At 46.9% G+C, this 27641-nt stretch overlaps 1 protein-coding gene across 1 annotated transcript in view; it reads right to left on the minus strand.

Moving 5' to 3' along the window:
• The window catches only part of OBSCN (obscurin, cytoskeletal calmodulin and titin-interacting RhoGEF), a 1012031-nt gene that overhangs the window by 905192 nt on the left and 79198 nt on the right, over positions 1–27641 (minus strand). The window contains exons 4-5 of the mRNA XM_086941076.1: positions 16165–16470; positions 11174–11440 (exon numbers count right to left, since the gene is read on the minus strand). Of these exons, the coding sequence (XP_086797202.1) occupies positions 11174–11440; positions 16165–16470 (573 nt within the window). The remainder of the gene's footprint in view (positions 1–11173; positions 11441–16164; positions 16471–27641) is intronic.

The following is a 27641-nucleotide window of genomic DNA, read 5'->3' on the forward strand; positions in this document are numbered from 1 at the left end:
AGTTGCCAGTTTGGTAGACAATTACACGGCTGTGGACGTACAGTCAGACTATGGATGTACAGTCAGACGGAAAGGAGGAATTGACCTTTCCCAGATATGGAACTTTTAGATTAGAGGTGGTATATCAACTGAAATCGATTATGGTTGCATTGCCTAGACCAACACAGTTTGAGGCATTAAATGCGTGGATTAGGGCGGCACACAAGAGAAACAGGGACAGGAGACAGGAACGAGTGAAGAGGTCAGTCAGGGCGTGTCAAGATGCGAGATGGGACGCACAGGAAAAGAGATGGAGAGTACAAACGATTGAGGGTGATAAGTTGTATCCATTGTTGGTCAAGTCAGGAGAGGCGCAGAAAAAGAAAGTTGAGGATGAAGATAATGATACTGATGATAGCTTATTAGAAAAGATGTTAACAGAGAGACCCCCCCGTACAATCTGGAGTCAGAGGGAGTTAGATCAGCTCCATTGGAAGAAACTAGGGAACCACAAGCTCTACCGAGTTCTGACGTAGTGGTAAAACTTTCAATGGGGGAAATGCAAAATACAGAAAGTGTCACTTCTGAGAGGTTACCCGATGCTCTTAGGGTGCCGGTTACTATTGGTCCCATAGTGTCAGTGTACAACCCAGAGCAGGTGAGGAATGGAAGTCCATCGCAGACAGGAATGGAAGGAAGTACTGGGTTTGGAGCGTAAAATGTAGTGAATGAGCTGGTACCATCACCGAGGCCTGTAGAGTCGAGCACACCGTTGCCGGCTACGGCTGACTCATCGAGAGGGCCGATGGATCTGAGGGGACCAAGACCAAAATCCCTGGGAGAACTAAGGTAAGACCTAAGATTAAGGGAGACAGTTGAAGGGACTCAGGGTGATCGGTCAAGAGAGGACTGGAACCATGGGAGTGCCGAGCAAAGGGTGGCTTTGAGGGACACCTTTGAAGTGAACAGGTGGGCAGAGCAGGACAATGACTGCAGAGAGTCGAGAGTCGAGTGGTGCATCTAATCGAGGCGTCTTTAGGACAGCAATAATGGCAAAGAGGTTTAGATGTGATGTGATTGAAAGCAGAAGTGGACGAGATAGTTGAAGGGAACCTGCCTATAGCGAGAGTGGAACTCTATGAGCCAGATGAGTTGTTGTTTGTAGCAAAGGTTGTTGACTCGTAAAGCAAGGTCGGCACATGAGAAATTAACTGAATTGGTAAACAAATAGGATGTGGATTTGTCTAAGACGAAAATGTTGCAGGGTGGTCATCGGTTATAGTACACTGATCAGAATCTGGATGAAAAGAGGCTGATTGGACTGAAGACCCATATCAGAGAACTGATCATAGGGATATGAGCATGGAGTAGGCATGACAAGTGGGAAGAAAGATGGTCCAAGAAAAATAATGTTAAGAGGAATGCAGCAGAACCACCTCCTCCAAGAGGGGGGATATCAGGAATAGGGAACTACCCTTTGCGAGAGATAGCGTGTGGGGGTATGTGCATGTGCCTTGGAGTAGAGGAGATTTGACAGCATTCACAAATGACTTTCCAAAACTGAGAGAGAGTCCAGTTGAATGGTACAAGCAAGTTGAGTGGTTTGTCAAGATTTCGAAGGTGTTGTGGATCGATCTGAATACACCGTTTGACAATGTAGTCCCGAGTGATTTGTGGGTAGCTTGTGAGGTTGCCGTCGAGTGGCCCACATCTGAGCCAGAGAGGGATGCTCTCACAAACGGCCCATAACCTCTTGTTATGAAAAAATACGAGTAGGTGATAACGTGGTTGAAAGCTAAGGTACCGCAACAGGATATTGATTGGGTGAAAATAGATCGAACACTTCTGGAGCAGAAGGAGACGGTGCATGAGTACTATGAAAGGTTGTTGCAGGTTTTCAAACAGTACAGTGAGTTGGATGGGATGGACCCTAGAGATGTGGGACAGTTTGTGCCGAAGTTTGTCCTGGGATTGAGACCGGATATTTGTCTTATGATCCAGCAACATTTAATTTGTTGGCAGAACAATCCGTTGGACGAGATTTTGAGGTATGCCAGATATTGTAGTGATGAGATTGATTTGAAGCATAAGAAACTCAAGGATAAATGGATGCTGGTCCAGATGCAAGCCGCTGATAAGGGAGGCCAAGTTCAGTCGGTGGGGAGGCACTTTGGGAAGGAAACAGAATGGTCAGGGTAAGCCAAAGAGAAGCGCAAACGATTCAAGACCAAGGGTGGATTTGGCAACTCTGAAAAAGACCACTGAGTGCCATCAGTGTCATCAGATTGAACACTAGAGATGCAAGAGTCCCTTCAATCCTGCAATACAGATACAGCAGGAGGAGGAAGAAGTGCAGGTACCTGAGCCCGAAGTAACAAAGGCAGTGTCAAGGCCAAAGTTGACCAAAGGGGGGACCTCGGCTCCGCGAGTACAGGTTCCCCAGCCTCTGAAGATCCCGACAGGGACTCGGACTTACCAGCAGATGCCTCTTTTTGATGACAGTGATGATTATTACCTAGACCGGTTGGCATGACAGTGCCTGAGGGGGGAGGAAGACTGCAAACTTAGGGCAGTCTTAGAGGTAGACCAGAGGGGACCATTTGTGGAAGCTGATGTTGATGGTCACCCTACCACCTTTTTGGTTGATACTGGTGCTACCTGTTCTACTGTGAGATCTGCAGTAGTCCCCAACCTAACCCTCTTGGGACAGAGTATCCAAGTTGTAGGCGTTATATATAATAACAAGCCCTTTGACAGAGCCGATTCCATCTATTGTACCCCTAAAGGAGTGAAATTGCAAACCAATTATGATGATGCTGCTTTTAAGGTTACAAATCAGCATTTGTGTATTGAAATTTACCCTATTGTGATGGTGGAAGAGCTTCCACTAGATTTGAGAGACTCGGTCTCACAGGGAGTGTGGGACTTTACTGGAGAGGACATAGGTTTGATCAAAGGAGTTGGACCTGTTAAGATTCAAGTCAATCTTTCCGAGAACACCCCAGTACAATTTGACCCCAGAGACGGATACAGGGATAAAACCTGTGATTGAGTCCATGATCAAGCAAGGGATCCTGAAAGAGATAATGGGCAGTCCATGTAACTCGCCAATTATGGGGTTGCAGAAACCGAGTGGGAAGTTCAGGATTGTGCAGGATTTGTGCCGGGTGAACAACATAGTTGTTCCCTGCTGTCCAGTGGTACCGAATTTATCCATAATATTGTTTCAAATTCCATGTCAGGCAGAATGGTTTACTGTGATTGACCTTTGTCAGGCTTTCTTCTCGATACCATTGCATGAGGCGAGACAATTTTTGTTCGCATTTAAGCTGGAAAACCATGTATTAACATGGTGTCGTATCCCACAGGGGTATACAGAGAGCCCGTTGATCTTTAATCAGATTTTGAAAAAGAATCTTGAGAGTCTTTTACTGCAGCAGAACTCTATTCTCGTCCAGTACATAGACGACCTCCTTGTGGCGTCAGAGACCGAAGATGCGTGTAGGATTGACACCATCGCCTTACTGAATCATTTGGCAGAGAATGGACGTAAGGTGTCACCAAACAAGCTACAATACTGCCTGAATGAGGTGCAGTATTTGGGTCCCCGGATAGAAAAAGGCAAGAGAAAGGTGTTACCAGACAGAATAGAGGCAATCATGGATATGATGGTGCCTTCTACTCAGAGAGGAGTCAGGATGTTCTTGGGAATGGTTGGCTACTGTCGTCAGTGGATTGCCAACTTTTCTTTGAAAGCGAAGCCCTTGTAGAAACTGACGCAAAAGGATGTAAGTGATCCGGTACCATGGGATGATGACCGTATGAAGGCATTCTTAGAGTTGGAAGAGGACCTCTGTCGTGCTCTGGCATTGGGAATGCCTGACGACAACAAACTTTTTTCATTATTCTGTTGTGAGCGAGAAGGCTGCGCATTGGCAGTTTTAGTCCAGGATCATGGAGGTGTCTGTAGACCAGTTGCTTATTTTTCAGCTACTCTAGATCCAGTAGCTTCAGCGTTGCCCGGATGTCTCAAATCCGTTGCTGCAACAGGTGTCAGCATTGAAAGGTGTGAGAGTATTGTCATGGGTCACCCTTTGATTGTACATGTTCCACATTATGTTGAACTGCTGATGACCAGGACCAAGACACAGCACCTGACCAATAATAGGCTCACACGCTAAGAGCAGGTTATACTTGCTGCGGAGAATGTGAACCTCAAGAGGTGTTCTGTTTTGAATCCTGCTAGCTTGATGCCGTTGCTGAACAAACTTGAGGAAGATTGTGCGGACCATGACTGTCTTGATGTGACTGAACTTTGCACCAAGCCGAGACCTTACATTGTTGATGAACCATTGCTTGACCCTGATGAGATTTTCTTTGTTGATGGTTCAAGCTTAAGAGACAGTGTTGGTTGTTTGAGAGTAGCTTTTGCTGTATGTACTATTACAGGAGTAGTTGAAGCTGCCTGCCTGGAAGGAGTATACTCTGCTCAGGTGCTGAGATCATTGCTTTGACCCGTGCTTGCATAGCAGCAGACCAAATCTGAATTACCATTTACACTGATAGCCAGTTTGGGTTTGGTGTGGTTCATGACTTCGGACAGCTCTGGTCTCAGAGAGGTTACATGACATCATCTGGATCGCCCATGCGAAATGGGGAATTTGTGAGGTTGCTTCTGGAAGCCTTGCAGCTTCCCAGAGAAATTGCAGTTGTAAAGTGCACGGCTCATGTAAAAGGAACAGACTTTGTGTCACCTGGAAACCGCTATGCGGACGAAGTTGCAAGATTCTGTGCTGAACAAGGTTGTTCATTCACTGAGAAACATGTAGATGGGAGTCAAGAAAGAACCGAGCTCAATTCGATGTTGGCATGGCAGATACTTGAGATGAGCTCAAGTGCCTGCAGGAACAGGTTTCTGATCAGGAGAAGAAAGTGTGGATCAATGCAGGTTGCATGAAAGGAGATGTGGATATTTGGGTTTCAAGTGATGGAAGGGCAGTGTTGCCTGATGAGTTGTTGAACCCAATGGCAAGACCGATCCATGGTGCAGTACACCTGGGAAGAGATGCTATGGTGCGAGTGTTCAGACAAACGTGGTACAATCTGTGATTTCGTGCTGTGTCAGAGGCTGTGTGTCAGAGATGTGTCACCCTTTCAACAAATAAATGCAGGAAAGAAAACTGTGGCTACAATGAGTCCCATAGGGAGGTCCGGGGGGCCTTTCAACAGGATGCAATTGGACTTCATTGAGATGCCTAGGTGTAATGGGTTGAGGTACATCTTGGTTGTGGTGTGTGTATTCTCAAGGTGGGTTGGAGGCGTACCCTACACGTAGATGTGATACACTCACAGTAGCAAAGCTGTTGTTGAGGGAACTTGTGCCAAGGTTTGGATTCCGACCTCTTTAGAATCGGACAGGGGAACGTATTTCCATAGCGAAATAATGAAGATGCTTTGTGCCGGGTTGCAAATTGATCAAAGACTCCATTGGAGCTATCGCCTGAGGCTTCTGGGATAATGGAGCAAGTCAATGGGACTCTGAAAGCCCGAATGGGAAAGGTGTGTTCATCAACGTCTCTGATGTGGACTGATGCATTGCCGTTGGTGTTGATAAGTATGCACAGTACCCCAAACAGAAGGACAGGTCTTTCACCTCATGAGATACTGATGGGAAGGGCTATGAGGTTACCAGAGGTGCCATTGACAGCCTTACTTAGCATCACCAATGATCTGATCCTTGATTATTGCAAGGGACTAGCTGATGTCATCTGTTCTGTGTCCCATCAGGTGCAGGCTGCTGTGGTCCCGGCTGAAAGCGACCTCTGCCATGACCTGAGTCCTGGGGATTGGGTGCCGGTTCGGAACCACGTGAGAAAGAGCTGTTTGGATGTCCGCTGGAGAGGCCCATATCAAGTCATCTTGGTGACAAACACTGCAGTGAAGTGTGGAGGTTTGCCTAACTGGGAGCGTGCCTCACACACACACGTCGAGTTTCAGCACCCTTGGAAGAAACAGCTCCTCTCCCTGATGAAAATCCAGCTGAGGTGGCAGGGTCACAGGAGGGGACAAGCCAAGCTGTAAGGGTGTCTGAAGAAGCTTGTTGCTCACCTGACCAAGCTAAGGAGGGTCATGACACCAGCAAAGCTAAAACTGCCTCTGAAAGGGGAAGTTGCTGTTAAAGTGGTCCAGAGTCAGACTCAGCTGAGAGAAGTTGTGAGCAGAGCGAGCAAAGAAAAAGCCAGACAACAAGCAGAGCTGAGGAGCAGTGGCCAGAGAGTCAGAGGCGCTTGAACTTGAGAATGGTTTCCGAGAGGGATCTTGCCCCTGTGTCTGAAGAGTCAGAGTCAGAGGAAGGCGAAGAAGGGCAAGCCTGTGGAGGCCTGAGGAGATCAAGGAGAAGGAGAGTGCCTTGCCGACAGTACGCAACTCCAGAGTGGACATATCCTGTGACTCATGCCAGGAGTGCTGAAATCGAGAAGGGTGAGGGCAGTGACAGTGATCAGTACCAGTCCTAACATCAGGCTGGATGTGTTGTTGTTGGTACCAAGACTTGAGATCGAAAGCGTACTGACCATCACAGTTCATAATTCCCCAATATTGAGCGGAATTCGCCATCTGATTCTGAGTAGATTGATCTTTCCTACGTTTGGTCCTGATATTCCAGCTCACAAATCGATTGTTCTTTGTCTTGAGCTTTTGGAATATGTGTTAGAAGCAGTTGGAACAAATCTTATTATGGACTAAAAGAGATTTTGCTGTAAATAAATGCATTTAACCTAGGTCCGATTGGAAGAAGAAGAAATTTAGGGACTTTCCACAGAGGACGGAGAAGAGTTAAGGTTGACTTTGCTTGCTGTAAATAGGGAACAGAAAGAAAAAGGGACATCCAGCTTTCTGAGGTGTGGTTCGAGTTAATTCACAAGCATCTGAAGAAAAGAGAGACTTTCTGAGCGTTTCTCGTTGAATAAAGAAGCTGAAAATATTTCTGAGACCATGGAGGCTGGAGGCCCAAACCATAGAGCTAGGTGCATAGTAGGCACACTTGCAGGAGGAGTGATACTTTTCATAATTTTGGTAGTTGTAGTCTCAGATTTAGCACCACATGAGCAGGCAGTGGAGGTAGAGGGAACCCCTACATCTACTACTCGTAGCGAAGAAGAGATCAAGGTAGGAAACAAAAGAGCTTTGCTAATAGAGGAGAGTCGTAGGTTACAAGCAGATCAATCCAGAGGAAATTTCAAGCTTAATGCGTATGCAAAGGTGTTGTATGAGTATATTGATGCGATGGATGCAAAAGATTGTTATGTGTGTATGCAGTTGCTGGCTTCAGTAGATGAGGGTATTAGATACCATCATCTTCCTTTGACATATGGCATTTCATGTAGTTTGCTGCTTAGCATTTTTTATGGGTGAAATAGTTTTTAGTATTTCTTTTCGAATTACGATGCTGTTCTTCCTGAAGTACCTGCTTACAAGCATTCGAATAAGTATGATTACTATAAATCTGAAGATAGACTTAGAACGTATTTCATTCCGACTCAAGAGTTGGATACAGCTTATGCTCATCCTCATATTCTGACGTGCCTGTTCCCAGATACAGAGAAGAAATTTATAGATCAAGTGGAAGATAGATACAGGAAACAAAAGCAGGAACAGGAAACAAAAGTAGACTGGACAGTTGCAGAGAAGTTACACTAGTCGAAAGGGAGTTATGGTCCGATAGCTCTAGATGAGGTGCAAAAGGGGAAGTTTTGCATAAGCCGTCCACAGACGTACTATGGGAATGCGTATGTGGGGCAGACCACATGTGAACATACATTTACAATGGAGTATTATTCAAAGGACTTCCTGCAAGGTTTAGTGCAAGTAATTCCAACTGTGTATTTTGTGTGCGGGAAGAATGCCTATGTGCGATTGCCTAAGAAATGGCATGGCACGTGCTATTTAGCTATAATCTTTCCTAAGATTTACCATACGGAAGATTTTGAGCTCATAGAAGGAGGACAACATGCAAGAGTGAAGTGAGGTGCAGCAGCTGTGGTTGGAGATGTTTTCAGAGCAATGACACCAACTTAGGGATCTTAAATGATGTGAAAATTAGAAGGTTGGCGACTGTTGTGGTTGAGTTGTCAATGAATACAGCTAAGTCGTTGGTGTTGGTGGAAGGAGATATGTTATCGATAAGGACGATGGTTTTGCAAAATCGTCTTGCTTTAGATGTCCTTCTAGCAAAAGAGGGAGGAGTCTGTAAATGTTTGAAGGTCCAAGAGTGTTGTACTTATATACCAGACAACAGTAAAGATCTGGAGAAATCTATAAGTAACACCACTGCCATTCACTATGTGATTGAGCATTTGGCTGAGGAAACTGTGTGGGAAAAGGTTGGAAAAGGATTTGGCAAAGTGGGGATTTGGTTTGCAAACCTTGGAAAAGGATTTCTTGGTTATGTGTTGAAGCCTCTTATCATAGTCGTGGCATGTGTGATTGGATTGTGGGCTTTGATCAGAGCTTATAAATGGTATAAGTCTGGCAGATTATAAAGATCTTTGAGAACGCAAGAGAGACGAATGGAGAGACTGCAGGGCAGTCAATATCAGAATTTGAAAAACATGGAGTTGCTCAGGAGAGGTAGAATGGCAACAAGTTCTGTTTAAGTCAGTTCTTACCCTAAATGGCGGTGTATTGTGTGATGACACAGGTCATCAAAGGGAGGGGGGCTGATATAGTGCCATGTTGTTTGCTAAAAATTGTAGGGGTACATTATAACCGTCTGTAGTCAGCACCCGCATATTTAGAGGACCTTACTAATGTTGGTTTAGCAATGTAGGACTAATCGAAAGTGTTGCAAAATATGGAATTATGCTCCTATCATTTATTGATTAATGTAGTGCTTAATCAAGAGAATAATGTTTTAAGTAATTTAGGATTAGTTGCTCTGTGTATGTAATGTGCATTGAGATTAAACGTGCCATATTAAAGTTGCACGTGTTGTTTTGTTTTGTGAGAAATGTAATGTTTTAACATGAGAATAATGTTCATTAACATAGAGTGATTTGTTAGGATTTATTAATGAAATGTTTATGTTATCGTATTAGAAATGCATTTAAAAGAGTAAAGGCCTGAGAGAAGAAATGCTAGCAAAGGCCTAACTGTGATTTTCTTCACATGACTAGAAATCGCGTGCTGTAAAAAGGCTTTGGGAAAGAAACTTATGGTTGCAGTTGAAATTCAAATTGTAACTTAGGGCTTGCTGAGGGATCATTCTCATGCATTTCTTTTGCAGGTACAAGGCTGAGGAGCTCGTTAGGTAGAATAAGTCATTGTTTAGAAATTAGATTAGTAGGAGTGAGAACGAAAAGAATGTGCTGGCAGGTGTGTTTGCAACATTGGGCGGAGAAGGTGCCTGGGATCCTAGGACACAGCAACGTTTTTTGGAAGAAGTTTCAACACTGGAAAAGTACGAGGGGCTGTACCTGCTGAAGGAGGAGTGCCATGGGCGTGTTCATTGTTTTTGGGTTTTTGTAATAGGGAAAGTGCCCCGAGGGTGGAGAGTTTGTTCGGTCTTAGTGAAGCTAGGGTTAGGGTCAGTTGGGTTTAGACTGGGTCCTGTCTAAGGCAGTCCAATTGGATAAGCAGTTAGACATGGGTCTTAGTTTGGACTAGGCAGGAGAAATTAAAGAGCATCTTAGAACGAGCTCAGTAGTTAGGCTACTTACCGGGAAGGTGAATGCACTTCTTATGGAGCCTTCACAGCTGACACCTTTTCTCTTACTTGGGAGGTATGTTAAGTAGGGATGTCACTTTAGAGTCAGTATAGGCACAGACCAATCTTTTCTCTCCACCGGAACAGATGCAGTACAGTTTTCCAGTAGGCACGGTGATTGTGTGTCTAATGTTGCTAGAATTAACTCTGCTTTTTATTTTGAGTCGTCTGAGACTCTTGCGTAGGATTATGTTTGTATAGTGCCAGTCTATTTCTTGAACCTCTTGCTGAGGTGCTTGTATGTCCAGGTATTTTTGGCTTTGTAATAAATTCTTAAACTTTCCTTTGGAGTCAGTGGTCCTTCAGATTGAAATGTATTGATTGGGAATTTGTCAAAGTATATTGAATTTAAAGAACTCCCTTCACACTTTCATGTAGACTAAAGAAGACCCCTCGACCTGGGGATTCCTCAGAGTTTTAGGGTAAAAATCTAGGTGAGAATCCCAGCGTCATCAGTGCTGAGCACTGGCAAGACCCAGCCCACGTAAAGCCCTGTGAAACACTATATGCCAACTACCAGTGATAGGCTGTAAAAACTTGAAATATTACAAAAGGCCTTGAAATAATGCCTTTCGACAGGGAGAATGAGGCATGGGCAAGGTGTGTCCTGAAGCACCACTGGGAGCGAGTGCAATGTAGGCAAGGTCACAGAGAAGGTGGCCAATCATGAGAGAAGTGGGTGCGGGCAAAAAGAAAGGTCAAACCCACATCATCATAGGAATCTCATATCAATTATTTTACCATCGAATGTCACTAAGGAGTAGGTGGGGAAAGAAGGATGTTAAAAGTAGGGGAACACAAATTGATTTAGGCGGTCTTGTCCTGTAAGGAGGTCAGAGGTAATGCAAAAGAGGAAAAGAGATTAGAGTATTCTTTGAAAGAAATGGATCTGAGAAAAAAATAACTGAAATAACACCTATGATCATTTCTTTCCCCTCAGTAATGTTTCAGAGTCTGCTCCTAAAAATTGCCCCAGTTGTTTTCCTTCACTGTTTAAAATACAGTAATACCTATAAACATACATTTCTGAAATGAATGAAATTCTTATGCAGCTTTTAATATTGTCCAGGTTCGTTTATCTACTTCGGTGCTGTTTGTCTAGAAAAACTGTCCAGTAACACACTCTTACCCTCCATTTCCTGCTCCTCGTTAGAGAGTTAACAATATGGGAAGTAAACACCATCTGTGAGACTCAATCTGATCCGCAACTGCAAATGTTCACTGATTCCGAGCCTTTAAATCGGGATCATGGGATTTTAGTCTGCAGATCACTTTTAATGGCAAGTCAGTGATACATACATGCAAACAAACTATGTAAACCAGATCCATACAGAAAATGAATAGATATAACAGAAATGTTTTGGATTTTTGGAATTTATACAATAGCAGTCACCATGCAAGGATTTCAAGTGGTTGAACTGAAATGAATACCTTTGACACTCAGATTGGTGCTGGTCTCCACATTGTTGGCCATGAACTTCACTTCTGTTTTGTCATCCAACTGGTTGACATTTTTTATGGTTAAGGTGTGAGTGTTCTTGATTCTTCGTATGATGTAGTTCTCGGAGTTCTCAATCACTTTGCCATTGAGAAGCCACACACCAGGGCAGGGCGAGTTAAGTTCAATGGTGAATGTGGCCTCGCTTCCCGGCAACACCTCAACCGGTTTCAATGGGCTTTTAACGGTCAATATTGGTTCTTAAACAGGAAGAGGAGATACATAGGATTATTTTTCAACAGAATAGGGAAAGAAACAACATTATGAATGAAAAATCGCAAGTGAACAGATATTTCAAGATTTGGGTTCAGTCTCCTCCGTGATATTTCAATACCCGGTTTGTGTTGCTCAAAAACTGCACTCAGGATTCATCTTTTGTCTCAAAGTAAACAATTCCAGATCCTAGAATGGTCAATAGTGGCCAACACTTCTACTTGTTTGTTTGCACTGCTCTCCAGGAACATGTACTTACTTGCTAATCAAACAAAAATCAACATTGGAGAAATGACATCTTTCCACCCACACAAAATACTGTGACAAAACCCCCATTTGCGTGAAATGTGACAGGGTTTTTTTTTAACGAACTTGCAGGTCTCCTTTTTAATATTTGTTGTTTTTTTGTTATTCTATTTTGTAACCAAAAGTTGTAGCTTTCAACTATTTTTCTATCTAAGTAAAAATATCTATATCTTCCCAGGGCCCTGTATATGAGTGCACATTTTCCATGGAGCATGTAAGCATCTCACACTTCCCTTTCTAATAGCATAATGGAACAAGCATTGGCAAAGCCAATTGGTCTCACCAATCAGAGAGCTTTTGTGTTGCCAATGTCAATGTCTTTTAGCCATGTTGAATAGCAGCACGGCTGCTTTTCAGCATTTCTGAATGTTGTATAAAAAAGAGCTGTGACCTAGCCTGTGCTGTGTTCTGAACTCATATACTTGAAAGCACTTTCATGAGTGATAATGAAGTAAAAAATGCAAGAACCCTTTCCTTGCGGTGTTAAAACTGGCAACCATGACCTCACCTGCGTAAAGGAAAACTCCCTTTCAGATAGTGCCCTTCTGCAATAAATATTTGAACAGACATAAAGAGCATTTCAAAAGGATACAGGTTAAGCAAGTGAACTCCTTAAGGCTCTCAACAGAAACAACGGACAGGACAGAGCACAAACATTTTACTGTGTCACTCTGCTTGCTTTAAAGGTTGATCTAACATTTGGATTTTCTGGTCATTTGCATCCTTTCCCTAAAGGACTCTGCTGACAATATTGACCTTAAATGAAAAAGTGAAAGCCAGCTTTCAGACGACACAACTCTCCCGTCTCTTCTCCGGTTGGTAGCGACATAAGACAACAAGCATCCCACAGCCAGTAGCAAGCACCCAAAGCGCTGCAGGGGGTGGAAATGTGACTTCTTTGACCAGACACTTCGGTCGTTTCTCTGCAAACCCCTGGTTTACAATAAATAGGAACCGCAAGCAGGGTAGTGGGAGGGGCTGAGCCCCAAAGAGGTGGGCCTAGGGGAGGAGTAGGAGATGGCATGCATGATTAGAGTATCACTGCCAACTTTTCAGCTTAATCAAAACTACAGCCATTTTGGAAAGACTACAAAAGCTGAACAAGTTGTATTTGTCAAAAATAAATCAGCATGCTTAAGGCTTTTTGGTGTCTTGTGTGTGGCTCTTTGAGTGCCCTTAATAGCGAGTAGAAGCAACATGGCAGCGGAAAAAGAAACAGGGATGAGGGCAGGGGATCGGGATAAGAAGCAACAGGGACTGGAAGAAGCAATATGTGCATGAGGTGGTGGGAGGGGGTGAAGAAACTACAACATGCAGCAAAGTGGTAGGGGGTTGTGGCAGAGAACATGCGCCCTGTGAAAAAAGCATCTGACATTTGATCTCAGGTTTGAATGAAGTCTGGCAGAGACAGCAGAAGCTCCTGTAACCGGATGAAAGCAGTCCCATTAAGTAAAATGTGATGGGGACGGGCCATTAAAACTGTCTGCATGTAATATTTAGTACAACTGTTGAGAAGTAAGTGCGCAATGTTGACGTCACTGATTAGAGCATTCCCATTAAAAATAAATGTTTAGGTTCCAAGAAAGCCTGTTTGAGCTTTAACTTTTATGCTACTGAAATCAGGATATAAAGCTGTACAAACAGCCATTATCGTAGCCGTCGTTAAAGGAAGTGTTTATATGAGGTTGACCCAACACATACAGCTGCATTGGATTTTAAATAAAAAACTGCACTTGTCGCAAATTAAAACGCCAGCGCTCCCAAAGAGTGGCGGGACCAGTCACCAATTTAATTTTTTTTTAAAGTAGCCCTAAAACAACAGATAAAAATGGCTGGTATGCGAGTTTAACAGTACTTGCCCGCTTCTCTCGGGGGAGGGGGGCCTAAACACCTGAAGAGGCAGGATGTATGCATGCCCTTGACACATGGGGAAAGGGAAAACTGGAGCGACAATGGTGCCAGCAAATGGAAAGCTTATAAGCCCATGAAGTAGATACAGTATTGTCTCTTTCGAGACAGCACAAGCGCCATCTGGGTCGACACCTAAAAAGGATGACAATAGTCTACTGTGTTTTTTTGCTCGCTGGGTTGGGCATTCTCAACAGAGACCCATAGGCAGTTCTGTGGCAGCTCATTTGCTAAGGCAGAGGAGCATTTCCCCACTGCTTTTCAGCACTGCAAAAAGGGGAAAAAATCATAACACAATGTTATTATTTATTTTTCCATGCTGAGGCAGGTTGGGCTGGATTGGGCAGAGCAGGGGGGAGAAGTGGTGGCACTCTTTAAATACGCATGACTGTTTGGCCAGCCGTCTTGGGCTGACCAAACAGTCACGCGCACTATGCATATTCTCCATCGTCTGTTGTATAGCCTGGATAGAGAACATGCCCAGACTCCCGGTCCCTCTCTCTGAGCGCCGTACCACAGCGCTCAGATCAATCACAACACTGGTGACAGCAGCGTCGTGATTGGCTTAGGGTGCTTCCTGTACACACAGAAGAAAGAGGAGGGAAGAGAGGCTGCAACCAGCCAGCCGGCAGGTAAGTGATTTTTTTCCAAACTATCCCAATCCTTCCCCACCCCACTACTGTTGCCCGGGAGCAGCCACCAATGAGGCAGCTACACATCACTGTTTCAACTATAGTATGCCACACTGAGCCTTTGATCATGTCTCAGTTATTAAAATGGCAATCATTAGTATGGTTAACAATAAAACATATTATGCAAACACCCAGTGGAAGCTCAGTTTGTGGTGTGTACTTATGAAAGGGCAATACAATTAGAATATGAGTATTTTGCATGACCAATCCACATTGTTAGGAGAGACTTTGCTCTCACTAGACAATATAGATTTCCTATTTTGGAAAGCTGCTACCCTGAGAAATAAATTAATAAACTTTTTTTAAAGACTCACTGCATATTATGTAATATTGCTTTATGTTGGCGCTAGACAGCAAGATCAATTGTCGGCATCTACGACTCTGACTGCCCATTGTTATATTTTGAGTTTGAGATTTATTGTAGTTCCCACAGAAGAATTGAGGATCGGCTGGACTTCCTTCTTCAATAAGTCAGATGTCTGTAAATTATGTGGCTATAAAAACGAATCTTTGGCTCATGCCCAGCTGTGATTGAAGAAAGAAAACAATATTTAAGAGTTTTTTTAGGGGTGTCAGTGAATTCGGAAACTTAAAGGAGAGTGCACTTTTTTGTTTGAATCATGATCTCTTTGTAAAATGCAAAGTTACATAATTTATAGGAATGGTGCATGTAAAAACACAATAAGGGATTCTAGCATGATGTTTATGGTTTGCACACAATTTTTATTGGATCTGCACTGGATTATGGTTTTTAACAATTTATCAATAAACTTAAACCTGGCCTCAAGGCACAAAAAGGTCTGTTGGGCTCTTCTCAGGGATTATTTTAACTGTAGAACAAAAAGATGTATTTTAAAACCACATTTTGCCAAAAAGATTGGTCAAAATCGGAAACACTTGGATACAATGTGCAGAGGCATTTCAGATTCTCCTCAAATTTGCCATTTTTATTTAGCAAAATAGTTCATTTAAAAAAATGCTTATCTCCATAGCTGTTCTATAGATAAAGAAGCATGGGCAATGCCAGTATGTCTGATTGTAAAGGAATGATGTATAGTAAGGTGAAGCATTACAAGTAAATAGCATGTAATATATGTTTATTTGTGTGGAAGCAATGACCTGTAGAATAATATTGTTGTAGGTTAAAAGGTCAGGAGACAGTTGTATTGGTAATCCAGACCTAAAGTCCAGGAAGGTTAATGACTGCCCTCCTTTCATCTGTGCTGCTGGCAGAGAAAAGCAACATAAATTATCTAGTTATTTAGGATACTTTAATAGCATTACAATGTCATGTGCGTGCCCCTGAAAGTTCAAGCTAAAGCAGCTGGATAAATTAATAAAATAAACACAGCTAAGCGGAGAACAAGAACCTTTTTGTGGATGCACACAACTTCTGCCTCTTCAAAACATGTCCAACTGGCTCACAACATGTGGGCAGAGCCAAAGTCCCTCTAGTGAAGCCTACAATATTGTCTGGTGACAGCTGCACTTTTGAGCCGGACCATAAAAAAGAATGAGAGCTCTGCGTTTTCCCCAGTCTCACAGATTTTTGCCCAGGAAATATCTCAAGAACAAATTTTCCAAGCAGATTGGGCAAGATTTTATATACTTTTTAGATTCTGATCTTATGAATTCTTTGAGATGTTCCTTTTCATCACAGAATGCATCCCTCAGGGGAACTATCCCCCATACTTAGAAACTCCCTGGGTTATAGGTTTGCAGGATATTTGGTTGGACATTGTTAAGATGGATGTCTTACTGGTTATTAATTTTAGGTTCTGTGAATTTGGCATCTGTATACTCACCAAGGTGCATGGTTCCCGGGAACTCCAGATATCCGCTCTGACCGTAGCTGTTGACGGCACTGACTCGGAACTGGTAGTCTCCTTCCTCTGACAGGCCGCTGACTGTGAACTCAGGTACAGGCACACTGGTGGAGTCGTGGCACCTCATCCAAGTCATGCCCAGCAGTTTCTTGCGCTCTACAATATAGCCATCGATGCGGATGGGGCGATCCATAGGTGGAGGGGTCCAGGCCAAGATGACAGCGGTTTCTGTTTTCTCTTTCACCACAGGGTTAACTGGGGGGTGAGATGGGGGCTTTCGTAGAGCTGTAAACACACATGTACAAAAGAGAAAAGACTGTAAATGCTACAAAACCGGCTAAAGCACTTTCGACATTGAGTGCCCACTGTAGACTTTTGGAGGTGGTGGTTTTAAATTATGCAGGTACAGAGTTAGGGTAGTCATCTTAAGAAGTCGATGAAATGAGAACTATGGTTCACACATTTGTGGTGCACCTTCTACAACAAGCCAACATAATGAAATATTTAATTTATTTTCGTTTCCTATTTTATTTTATCCTATTATTTTCTTTCCTTGCCTTTTTTCTCTTGCTTTTCTAGTCTTCCAGGCTAAACCAGAAGAATTTCAAAGCCATATGTAACATTTATATCAGCACACAAATGTATGTGGTTCTTAGCGCTTTATTAGCATAATTAACAAAACGTGTAACATAAGAGAAAGGTAATTTAGACGTTGCAATGTTATTAAAAAAATACCACTGTGCATATATGCCCTCACTGAGTGTGAGACCCGCATGAATGTCAGAAACATAAATATCTCAACTTCTGCCGAGGGCGAGTGCCCCCTACCCTTTCTATCCAACAGCAGTTATTTATTTATTATGCTCTCTTTAGGCACTTAGACAATTAAAAAAAAAAGCAAATTGATTTTGCTTTTTTATTGCGCTTATTTGCTGAATGGCCACAACCATAAATAATTCATAGCGGGGCAAAGGAGAGGTAATGGGTTTTCACTTTGTTTCCCTACCAGGGAACAGAGCAACCTTCCTTTACCTCAAGCCTGACAAAAAAAACTATTTGGTAGAATTTCAGACTTGTAGCCAGTGACCTATGACTTGATACTCTCCTCATTAGGGTATAGGATGGACCCCGTCCTTTTCCACCAGCACATGCAGGTTTTCGGATATGCAAAGCTGCTGACTGGGCATTTTTTTCAACAGGACACTTAAGTCTGGGTATGTGTGGCGGTTATAAATAGGCGCCCCCTGCAGATCATCATCTCCTCGCCTAGCTACTTGAGAAAAAATACAGCTTGCTGACACCTGATACAGTATCATCACCCAACTGCTTAATGATGGGGTTGTCCATCAAAGGCCTGGTCTGTTGCCCATTAACAATCGGCTCGAGTGTCGCGCGACATGGCTGCTTACTGTACTTTCCGTTGACACATATAACATTATCAAGTGATGCGTCTATGACAAAGATACTTTCTTGAATGATTGCTAGGCCTAGAGTTGCAAGTGCAAGTAGGTCTTGTCGTTTACTTGCAACAATGTCCATGTGCACTGTTAAGCATACGCTCACCAAGACCACAAATGGAGGCGGCTGCCAGACTTAGTAAAGAAGAAGCAAACATAGTGCCAGTAAATATCAGTGTGTAAGAAGAAGGTCACATGTTTGTAAGCCTTCACTAAGCTCTTATTTTTACCAGACTGATGAAATGAGTACTATTACATTGGGTGATAGTAACCTATCTTGCTACAGAAATTTCTCACCGAGATACCACGGGGTGGTTTCACAAAACCCTGACAGTAGTCAGTACTTAGCACCTGAAGGATTCCACCTACAGTTGGGACACTTCCAACCTTACAGGGAGTCAAAACGGATCCCAGAAGAGGAATATTCCATGAAATCTACAGCACATTTAGAGTTGCTTTTTGACTCAAGCTGAATTTCCACCAGGTGGAAAAATGAGTATGTGTCGATGTGACATAAATGTGCTACTGTGTATGTATGTTTTTTGCCTCTCTAGAGAAAATCTTTTATTTGTAGAGACCCCAGTACCATCCGGACTGCACCCTGGGAAATGCATTTATTCCTGCCTCTGACAGGAGCATATTTGCAAGCCTTTGATGAGAAACATTATGCAAGGGGCCTGCCAATTAATTCATTATTGTTTCTGGTTACTCTGCCCCGGAACAACCAGAATCCCATACCCAGCACCAAACTTGTGAATATGATAATTTCATTATATTGGGGGAACAGATATATTCGAAAGTGCACCTTACAATGTAAGATTCCGCCAATCCTGATTCTGTGAATCAAGATTAGCATTTAAACTCGTTAAGTACATATTTTGCACACCCAAATTGAAGCTAGTCATGCAAATTGCTTTGGAAAGCTGCCCAAAGTGCTAATTCAACACTCTGGGCCTCATTTATGAGAAATGATGCATCGCTGCGTGAAAGCAGCGATGCGTCATTCTCAGTGCGCACTCCTTGAGACATTCCTGATGCGTCACATTTAATGTATGACGCATCATGTCGGAAGGAGTTACAGATACGTCAGTATTTCTGACGTATTTGTAAGTGCAAAAGTGGCGCATTGCTGGAGTGTGTCACAAAAGTGACGCAACTCCAGCAATGGGTCCTTTCACATGGGGCAAGCCCCATGTGAAAGGGCCTGCCTCAGTCTTATGCCTGCTGTGAGGCAGGCGCAAGATTTTGACGCAATGGCGTCCTAAAAGTGACGCAGTGAAATCTCAGATTTCCCAGCGTCACTTCTATGACCCTTCCTTGCGTCAATACACCCCCCTTGCATACATTATACCTGGCGCAGGTATAATGTGGCGCAGGGGTTTACAAAGTGACGCATCTACCTAGATGCGTCACTTTGTAAATATGGCGCAACAAGGCGCATTTTTACGCCACTGGTGCATCACAAAAAGTTACGCACCGGCGGCGTAAAAGTGACGCACAGCCTCATAAATGAGGCCCTCTGTTTTTAAATACAGGTATAAGTTAACCCAATTCTTTCCTGAGGAAAACTTTATGAATAACAAAACGTTTGATAAAACCTGCCTCACAACTACCTTGTTAAAGATGCAGAAACATACTGAAAATAGATTTGCTGTGCAAAACGGTTTGCTCTATGAATTCTGCCTACTTGATTTCTGCATTTGTAAACTGGAAATAATTAATGAATAGCTTTTGGATGAATTCTGGACAATTTCTATGTGCATGTAGACGTTCTGGGTCCATTCACAAAATATATTTTCAAATCTGCGAGCACACACATTTCAATGAAAGCACGTTTTGAGCGAGGACAAGCTCTCCCTAATTAGATATTATGCTGCACTTGGCACAAGTACACTGCTAGTTGTGTGCGAGGAGACTGACCATGGGTAAAGTTGGCAGTGAGTTGGGGGGTCATGTACATTGGGGTGTAGCTGACAGATCGCCGATTCATAAAGAAATGCGCTCTCTCTGTGCTTTCTCACATCCTTCCCAAAGTCAGCTCATGGCCGCTTATTCATGACTCCAGACTGAAAACTGTTGGCAATGTATTATGCACGCCAGGCAGAACTGCATAGCACCTGAAAGGCCTCACCGGTATAGCTCTTCCATTTGTGAATAGTGGCCTGTGTGAAAGACAAGGACTCAGATATGCAAGTGCTCTTTTTTAGTTGAGCCTGCACCGCGCTTGCGCTGTGAAGGCATGTTGTATTCAGTCTATGTAATGTAATGATGTCTTGTAAAGCGCATGAATCACCCCACATGGGGTATCTCCGCGCTGTAGACCGCTGGGGAACCCGTCCTGGCTTTCCCTGTGAGATGGTCCCTACTGGGTCTCTCCAAGGTGAAACCAGGCATCCCCGGCGTATGTGGGGGGCCGTTGTGGAGATGAGGCAAGCTAATGCCCAGAGTTGCTGAGTGTGATCCTTGGTTAGAGTAGGCACCGAGTCGAGAATTATCAAGTCCGCTGACCCTGGTCCACCACCCTGCTGCATCGGGAATTGAACCCTGGTCTCGGGCCTTCCTCTGCTTCTGGGTCTGCCGCCTCTAACCAGTGAGCCACACCACTCCACGATGATCTTCTCAACACGCCCAGCACTTCTGGTTACTTGGTTGGCCTGCCTTTTAAAATTCCTTTACTCTAGTTGGTCAATAGAGTCCATCTGTCCCGCCTTTGGGTGCTTGGTTCCTTCCCATGGGACATCACAGATTGATCAATTTAATTGGCCATGTCTGGTCATCTGTTGCCTCCTCACTTGCACCCCCTCCCTCCAGTCATTGCTGCCGTCCTTCCTGCGCTGCTGCTTGTTCTATATTAGAGATCAACATTCATGCAAAAACTAGGTAAAATTAACATTTTGCACATTCTGCACCTTGTTTAGCAGTCCGAGCCCAAAAGTCACAGTGCAGATTGGTATGTCACAAACATAGAGAAGAGCAGGTTCAGACTTGGATACAAAAGCAGCCCCGGAAATTTTTGTCAGACCAGCCCCCATACTGCGTGCAGCAAGTAAGCACAATGAGCGAGCTCAACAACTATAAGGTGGGGTTTGGGGAGTATTTCTCCCAAGAAATGTTGGGAAAAAATTGTGAAAATGGTCTATCAGGCCACAAGGGAAAAGGTCAGTTCTGCTCAAGGGAACGGGAAAAAGGCCTGAGGTCTGTCTGCTCAGAGCCCGTCACGCAGATGAGGGCCTGTTTCCATTGCGGAGGGAGTGACCTTTCATTCAAGAGGGAGGGAGGCTGCACAAATGTGCCTGAACCAAAAAGGACTGCCGGTGTGTTTTTGCTGTACAGACAGATAGCTGGTAGTATTCACCTGCGGCTCTCAAAGCGCTCTTCTAGCCCTTAGTGAGACGACCAGGCCAGCAGTGAGAGCCCTGATGCTGCTGCGCTGTGGGAGGCTGGAGCAGCCTGGGCCTGCTGCACAGTGACAGCGACTGCCCGCATGTGCTTCAAGGGAGGTTTGGGGGTAGTCGAGCACCGCGAGGTCTGCCCCCCGGGCAGATTTGGGAGGGGGAGGGGGGCGAGCATGGAGCAGCCATTTTGTTTCTTTGGCCTACTTGGGAAATAGCCCAAAGGCAGCCCAATTTGAAAATATAGCACAAGGGTTATGTATAGGGGTGTCGCGCTTGCCCAGCCACCATTTTAGGTTCTGGTGACCTGGTGGCTGGGAGCGTTGTAGACAGAGTTTTTGTTGTAGGCCTGTGGCGAATTTTTTGCGGTGGAAGTTGTGTCCCGATTTGCAGTAGTTTATCGTGATGGCTAACGAGGATTTCAGGGTACTGGAAGCCATCCGCCTGTTTAGTGAAGCAGGGTGGATGGATTTACTTGTGGGCCCGCAGGGCGGAGCGCGCCCTGTGAGGCGTGCGTCTGCCGGGGTGGCAGTGACCGTATTGGCGTGTTCTCCACCTCGGAAGGCGCCGCAAGTTCAGGTGAAGGCGCAGGGCCGCGCTGATGCTGGGGGAGCGGCACTGCGTGTTGAGTCGGGGGTTGTGGGAGGTGGGGGAGCAGACAGTAGAGGAGAGCGACGGGGGAGCGCTGCCGGCGGCTCCCTGCCATCATCTTTGCGTGGTGTGGATGCGGGAGGGGCCCGAAGCCGAGTTGCGGGGGAAGCGGGGAGTGGCGGGGAGCGCTGCCGGCCGGCAGCTCCCAGCCGCCAGCGAGAATGAAAGGAGACCGCTCCGGTACTTCGGGAGCGGTTGAGAGTGGAGGCGGGACAGGGCACAGAACAGTAAAGCGGTCGGCTCGGGCCTCCGAGCGCGCAACTGGAGGCACGGGCACGGGTGAGAAGCATGCGGCGGGGGGAGGGGCATACCCTCGCAGAAGAGGAAGTTTGCGTCTGGCCTCCCCGGTAGCACGGGTGGCAGTTTTAGAGCCGGTGGGACCGCGGGGGGGGGGGGTTGGCAAGCTGTGAGTGGGGGAGGGGAAAGGAGGGGAAGCTGGAAGACGGTGCAAAGGCAGGGGGGCACAAGGGGCACAGGGAGAGCGCATCCCCCCAGGAGGGTTAAGGGGCTGGAGGGGGCCAGGGGGAAACAAGGGGGCGGGGAGGGATCTCCCAGGGGGAGCAGGGAATGACTACAGTGGGGCACAGGTGGATGGGGGGCTTAGCTGTCCATGGGAGACTTGGGGGGCGCAGGAGATGAGTCTGGGGGGAGGGGTCTGGGATCCGTGGGGGGGACAGGATGTGAGTGGGGGATGTCTCCTTTGCTGATGAGGTCTGAGGATAGCGAGAAGGAATGGGAGGGGATAGATGTGTTTGATACCTGGGAGGAGGGGGTTCGTGAGGTGCGGGGGCGGTGGGGGGAGCGGGGCATCGCAGCGGGGAGGTGGCAGGCCCGTCTTGGTGGGGGGATAGTTTGGGGTTTTCCGAGACAGGGGTGGGAGAGGTTTCCTCGGATGAAGGGGGGGCTGGCATTGGGGGGTTGGTTTGGAGTGACGAGGAGGAGGGCGGGGTGAGGCGCGGGAGTGGGTAGAGGTTGCTGTTCGGGGGCGGTAGGCAGATGGGGGGTGGGGGGGCGTTGTGGAGGTGGCAGTGAGGCTCCGTTTGAGGGACCCAGCACACCGGACCTAACTTTTATTTTGCTGGAGGACGCTCGCTGCGGGGTTCCTGACTTGGCAGGGCTGGGGACGGCCCCTCGACGCCAAGGTGAAGGGAGGGCTGAGCCTCCCGCGGCATGCCCAGCACTGGCGGGGATCCCGTTGCGGCCAGCACAAGAAGGCCCGTAACGGGCTCGCTGACCCCTCCACCCACAGGGCCTCTACGGCTTGGGGGGCACCAACGGAAGAGGAGCACCGTGTCGGATGTTATTGCTGGCTTGGGTGTGGCAAGGGATGTGGTTGCTGTATCTAACAGGGTGCAGTTGGCGCCGCTGGCAGTGCGGGGTTATGTGTATGGCGGGGTGCACTTAATTGATGATGGGGAAAGTTTGGAAGAGGGGCAGCTGAGGGATGGTGAGGGCGGGCCCGCGGAAAGGACAGCCCAGACATCTTATTGGGAGAGGATGGCGCCTATGGATCGGAGGGTTGAGGAGCGACGCGCGGTGTCCTTGGCATCAGGTAACCGAGGGGATGTGCACATGGTGTCAGTGGGAGTGGCGGGTGGTGGGGGATGGGGGGATCGCCTGAGGAGGGGGAAGTATGTGGTGGACAAAGGAGTGGCCCGGATGTAGAGGTGATGGGGCCCAGTGGGAAGGTGTTGGGAGATGACAGCGCGAAGGCGGGTGCGGGCCCTTGGGGTCGGGGCGTGAGAGCACTGGCGGCGGGGTTGCAGGTGGAGCAGCGAGCGGGGATGGCTCGGCGGGGGTGGCTGCAGGAGGGGCAGTGAAGCCAGAGAGTAAGGAACTCAAGATTAAGCGGTTGCCATACATGGGGGTTACAAAACCGTTGGGTGCGCATTTGATGATGTCAACTAAGGAGCGCATATGAAAGAGGGAGTATGTTGAGTTGCTGAAGCGGGAGGTGCGGGTGAAAGAGGGGTCCAAGCAGGAGGAATAGGAACTCCAGAAGAGGCCTAAAGTGCCTCTCACGATCGAAAATTGGACAGCGGCCTTTTTAATTGGCCTTTTTAATTTTCGCCAGCGTTTATTGTGAGAAATTTCCGGAGCGGTCGGTTTCCCTTTCTAAGTACATGGACGTCATAAGGAAGGCCCAGATCATGGGGGGCGGGTATGCATGGGCGCAGTACGACGAGGAGTTCAGGGTCCGAATGGCGTGGGACCCGAGGCGTAATGGGGTGAGTTGGATTCCGATTTATGGCAGCACACTATGGGGCTGGCTGGGACGGGAAAAACAATTTTACGGCGAGTGGGATGCCCATTATTTACCAGCCCTTTCAGGGCCGCCCCACCGCGGAGGGGTGGGGGCAAGGTCCAAAACTCAGTCGGGTCGGTGGGATCCTGTTGGGACTACTATAAGGGGGCGTGCGCTATGGAACAATGCCGGTTTAAGCATGAATGTTCCGGGTGCGGTAAGTTCGGTCACCCCGTGGTTCGGTGTTGGGGAGCGTCCGGGTAGCAGCATGGGATGCAACAAGGACAGGCTGGGGGAGTACGGTAGGGGAGCACCCAACAGGCTGGAAGTGGTAGAGGAGGTAAGGGGTCTGGGCCGAAGGGCTCGTACTCCAGTTAAGGTGGATCGCTTGATAGTAGCCCTGCAGGACTACCACAACAGGGGGCCGTGGTCAAGTTACGGACCAGATTTTTGGAAGGATTTTGTTTGGGATATAAGGGGCCGCGGCTGAGGAGAAAAGCTGACAGTTTGAGGTCGGCTAGGGAGCACCCAGAGGTGGTGCAAGGCAAATTGGACAAAGAAGTCAGTGAGGGCCGCCTGGCGGGCCCTTTGAAGACTGGTCGTTGGAAGACTTAATTGTGTCCCACATTGGGGTGGTGCCCAAGAAGGAGGCGGGGCAGTTTTGCCTCATTCAACATCTGTGGTGGCCTGAAGGTGGTTCGGTCAACGACTACATTGATGAGCGGGAGACCACGGTGTCTTACTCGTCGATTGACGCTGCCATGGCCTTGGTGGTGGCTGCGGGCGCAACTGCGAAAATGGCAAAGTGCGACATTAAATCAGCTTTCTGGCTGCTTCCGGTCCACCCAGACGATTGGGGCCTATTGGGGATCCAGTTTAACGGCCGCTGGTACGTGGACAAGGCATTACCGATGGGCTGCTTGATGTCTTGCGCACTTTTTGAGTGTTTTAGCACGTTCCTGCAGTGGCTTTTTACAGAACGGACGGGTTACCAAGGAGTTACTCACTACCTGGATGACTTTTTCTTGGTGGGGGCCCCTGACTCCACGGACTGCCAGGTGGCACTGGACAGGTTTCAGGAGCTCATGGGGGACCTGGGCTGCCATTGGCACCGGAGAAAACAGTGAGGCCAGGCACAGCGCTGTCATTCTTGGCCATTGAACTGGACTCGGGGACCATGAGCATGTTTGCGAGTGGAAAAGAAGCAGCAGATGTTGGGGCTGCTGGAGGTCATGTTGGCGAGGCCCAAGGTCACGGTTGTGGATATTCAGGTGTTGTTGGGGCACCTCAATTTGGCTTGCAGAGTGGTCTGGGTAGGGCGGACATTCTGTAGGAGGTTGGGCAGGGCCTTGACGGGGAGGAGGCCTCCACATCACCATGTGAGGCTGTGCGCGGGCATTCGCGAGGATTTGCGGATGTGGCAGTTTTTTCTGCAGCATTTCAAGAGAGACCCCATGCAGAGAGGGGATGACCTGGTTTGGGATGTACAAATTTTTTCGGACGTGCCAGGGAGCGAAGATTTTGGGCTCTAATGTCACGGGCGGTGGTGTGCGGAGAAGTGGCCCCCGGAGTGGGCGTGGGTGGGAGGAGCATCGCGTTTTTTGAACTCTTTCCTCTGGTGGTGGCGGTCTTGCTGTGGGGGAAGAGGTTGGCCACAGATTTGTGACCTTCAATGTGGACAACATGGCGGTGGTGCAGGTGGTGAATCGCCAGTCCGCCAGGGGTGAGCAGGTGCTGAAATTGCTGAGGGTGTTTGTGTTGGGTTGCCTGCGCCATGACATTGCTTTTCGCGCAGTGCATGTTCCTGGGATCAATAATGACATAGCGGATGCTTTGTCTCGTTCGCAGTGGGGGAGATTCCGTGGGTTAGCCAAGGACGCAGATCGAGACCCAATGAGCATGCCTCCACAGCTGTGGTACGGAGGCAACACAGGATGTTGCAGCTGGTTCTAGGGTCCTTGGCGGAGTCGACGAGGACGACATATGTGTCTGCATGGGGGGAGTTTGTGGTGTCCGGGGCGCGTTGGCGGGCTCCGGGGCGAGAGAGACAGGAAGATGTGATAGAGTTTATACTGTCACTGATCGCCAAGGGCCTCTCACGGGTCACTATAGCGGGCAGGCTGGCCCGGATTGCCTTTATGGGCAAACTCTTGTGGGGTCATGCACCGCCCGCAGGCGAGCTCGGGTCACGGATGGTGAAAGGTTGGGCCGGGAGTGTGGGAGGTCAGGTAGGGTTCGATTACCTTTGTCATGGGACTTGTTGGGGAGAGTGGTGGGAGCCTTGTCGTTGGTCTGCAGCGATGCTTGTTCGCTACTCTTGTCGTAATTTGACAATGGCCGAGTTAGCGCTTAGCTGTGCTACACGTTTTCCCTCTTAACTGGACTATACTTGGAAACGCCATCTTGTATGTTACGGCGGCCATCTTAGATCATGAGCGGCCTCGTGGCCAGCGTGCCCTTTAGTCCGTTGTCCGTACCACTGACCACTCGAGTTTGCCCAGCAACAGGCTATTTTTAGTAACGGTCAAGCCTGTACATGCGCAGTCCCAACTGACCAGTCACCCCTCAGGAATGTGCCGCCAAACTGACCAGTGGGGTTGTAACCCCTCCCATGAGCTGGCTGTGTTCCAAAAATGACCATATATGTACATAACGCTCTGTAACTCTGTACCGCCTATCTTTTTATTACCTGTAAATTGTATAAAAGAATGGGTCACACCGATGTTCGCTGTGATACTTCTTGCATTACCGAAGGGTGCTGTAGGAATGTACCACCACCCCATGGGGTCTTAATAAACTTGTTCTTTGTACTTTTCAGTTTCCGTGCCAACAGTTCTTTCAGTGTAAGTGGGTTATCTACGGAACATGTAGGCCTTGGGAACCCGATACTACAAATTGGCGACCCAGATGGGACTCATCGGCGACTCGAATGCCCGAAGGAGAGGTCGTGACGAAGGTTTGGAAACTCGCCATGGACGCGTATGCTGCCACCGAGTGACCCGAGTCTTGGCACCCACGGTGTTTCTTCCTTTCCTTCCGATCTGACCTTCCAGGTGGCGCCGGTCTCCGACTGAGTACTCAATCGTCTGCGTTGCTGGATAAGTGCCGTTTGGCTGATTCGATTAAAAGACCTTGGCAGTTGGAATCTGGACCTTTGAGATTTGGGTAAGATTTGTGATCGGTAAGGTAGTCTGCGGACGCTTACTGAAGTTCTATGATTTGTGATCGGTAAGGTAGTCCTCGGACGCTTGCCGAAGTTCTATGACCTGTGACTTTGATTTGAGTTAGCTAACATTTGTGAATTTGTGAACTTTGAATTTATATGTGTAGTGCACTTCACATAGGCAGGCATGTAGAGATGTTTCTCTAATTTTGTTGTTTTTCCTCTGAGCGGCACATTTGTGTGAAGTACTGTAAGTGCCATTTTTTACGGTATCGCGTTTTCGTGATACTTTTTGAACATGCCTGTTTTAAGCACACTCCGAGGGATGTGCTGTCTTGGAAATGGTACCACAATTAGGTTAGCGGAATCACAGCCGGCTCCCCCAGAAGGAACTCCAAACCGTGAAATGTACATCAAATTAGGTCTTCCCCCTATAATGTACAGTAAATTATGGCATAAATATACCAAAACCGATCCTGAATTGCAATGGCCACTACATGGGTCGTTCGATTTGTGAAAGGTTCAGTTTGTGGAGCAGTGTTTGTTTC

Source organism: Lissotriton vulgaris, chromosome 10 (assembly GCF_964263255.1).
Source record: "Lissotriton vulgaris chromosome 10, aLisVul1.2, whole genome shotgun sequence".
Lineage (NCBI taxonomy): Eukaryota > Metazoa > Chordata > Amphibia > Caudata > Salamandridae > Lissotriton > Lissotriton vulgaris.